Here is a 1797-nt window from a genome sequence, read left to right as displayed (position 1 = left end):
TTGTGTGGTCTTGGATGGAGCTGTTCCCAAACCAAGCTGTGATGCATCTTGATAAAATGCTGCATCTGGAGATGTTGGTGTGGTTGTAGGGGACATGCCAAACATCATAAACCTTTGAAGGAAGTAGAGGTGTTGGTGTGCTTTGTTGGTCGTTGCTTCAATATGGGTGGTCCAGGAGAAGTTGTTGGCGATACTGACCCCTCTTTTTACTCTTGGCGATGCGTCCTAGAATGACTGATCACAGGGCAGGTGTTCAAAGTAAGGAACATAGGCAGGATGAACACAAAGTGCTGGAGTAACTCAGCGAGTCAGGCAACCTCTGGAGGGCCTGGGTAGGTGATGTTGTGGGTTGAGACCCGGGTCTCTGGTGTGGTGAGGTAGCAGCTCTATCCGCTGCCTCACAGTGGAGGTAGGTTTGGATATTCAGCCCCTTTAACCCTGCACCATACATTAACCTTGAGGCCATTATTCCCATTACTCTGAGTAGCTGAGTAGCTGAGTAATCCTGGCCCATTGACAACATCTTACAGTCAATATCTTCCTGATTATTGACTACCCTCTTATGTACAGCAAGTTCATAAGTTCTAGGAGCAGAATTAGGCCATTCGACCCATCAAGTCTACTCTGCCATTCAATCATGGCTGATCTATTCTTCCCTCTCAATCCCATTTTCCAGCCTTCTCCCCATAAACCTGACACTGGTACTAATCAAGAATCGATCTATCTCTATATTCAAACTATCCATTGAATTAGACTCCGCAGCCTTCTGTGACAAAGAATTCCACAGATTCACCACCCACTGACTATTGTCTCTTGCATCTGTGGTCTAAACCCTCATCGTTCTCCACACTCTCAACTCATGAAACATCTAACCCGCTTTCTCCGCATGTCCCTTTCTTTCCGAGAGAAGATCATCAGGAGTCTTTGCATTCCTGCTTTTCTGAAGCCTTCAGAAGTCTTCAGGAGGAACTTGGACCTGTCAACCTTCGTGCTGCTCTTCCTGCTGCTGTTGGCGGTGATCACCGTAGCCACCGTCGCGGTGAGCAAGAAGCATTGGCTGAGGAAAACCATCGGTGCTATCACAGTGACCCAGGCCGCCACTCAACGCCACAGGAAGATGAGGACCATCAAGATGATCGTGCTGCTGGTGGTGACCTTTGCCCTCTGTTGGTTCCCCCTCAACGTCTACACTGTCCTGCTCTCCGGCCAACGTGTCCAATTCAACAACACCCTCTACTTTGCCTTCCACTGGGTGGCCGTGAGCAGCACCTGTTGGAACCCCTTCATCTACTGTTGGATGGACAACAGGTTCCGCTCCAACCTCATGACCCTTCTGGCCAAGTGTGGGTGGAGAAGGAGGAGAGGAGGCAAGATCCTGGTGCTCACCGCGGCCAGCGGAGACGGGATGCAGCCGGGGGTGAGATTGGAGGACGAGCCTGGCCCGTCCACGGAGAATATGAGTTGCTACCTTGGTGGGCGCAGGGGTAACAATGGGGAGGTGAGTACAGTTTAGACTTTACAGATTCCACGTTGAAACTTGGTATCATGTTCAGCCCAGGTATTATGTGCCAAGGCATCTGGTGTTGTGTGTTGTGTGTCGTGTGTTGTGTGCGTGTTGTGTACAGTGATCACCCCATACACTTGCACTATCCTACACGCTAGTGACCATATTACAGAAACCAATTAACCCACAAACCCACACATCTTTCAAATTGAATACAGTTTAGTTTAGAGATACAGCGTGGAAAAAGGCCATTCGGCCCAACTTCATGCCAACCAGCGATCCCCGCAGACTTG

General features: G+C 49.7%; 1 protein-coding gene across 1 annotated transcript; it reads left to right on the top strand.

The window, feature by feature from the left end:
• The first annotated feature begins 886 nt into the window (after nucleotides 1–886).
• On the top strand, nucleotides 887–1513 carry LOC116969252 (probable G-protein coupled receptor 83). Its single transcript, XM_033016141.1, has one exon. It carries the CDS (start codon nucleotides 887–889, stop codon nucleotides 1511–1513), a length of 627 nt encoding a protein of 208 aa, XP_032872032.1.
• The last annotated feature ends 284 nt before the right edge of the window (nucleotides 1514–1797 follow it).

The sequence above is a fragment of the Amblyraja radiata genome, unplaced genomic scaffold (assembly GCF_010909765.2).
Source record: "Amblyraja radiata isolate CabotCenter1 unplaced genomic scaffold, sAmbRad1.1.pri S135, whole genome shotgun sequence".
Classification (NCBI taxonomy): Eukaryota; Metazoa; Chordata; class Chondrichthyes; order Rajiformes; family Rajidae; genus Amblyraja; species Amblyraja radiata.
Note: the sequence above shows the minus strand (reverse complement) of the source record. Positions and strands in the feature narration are given on the sequence as shown.

Excerpts from the sequence above, each read along its gene's own strand:
- LOC116969252 (XM_033016141.1), top strand. The coding sequence starts at position 887 with ATGTCCCTTTCTTTCCGAGAGAAGATCATCAGGAGTCTTTGCATTCCT.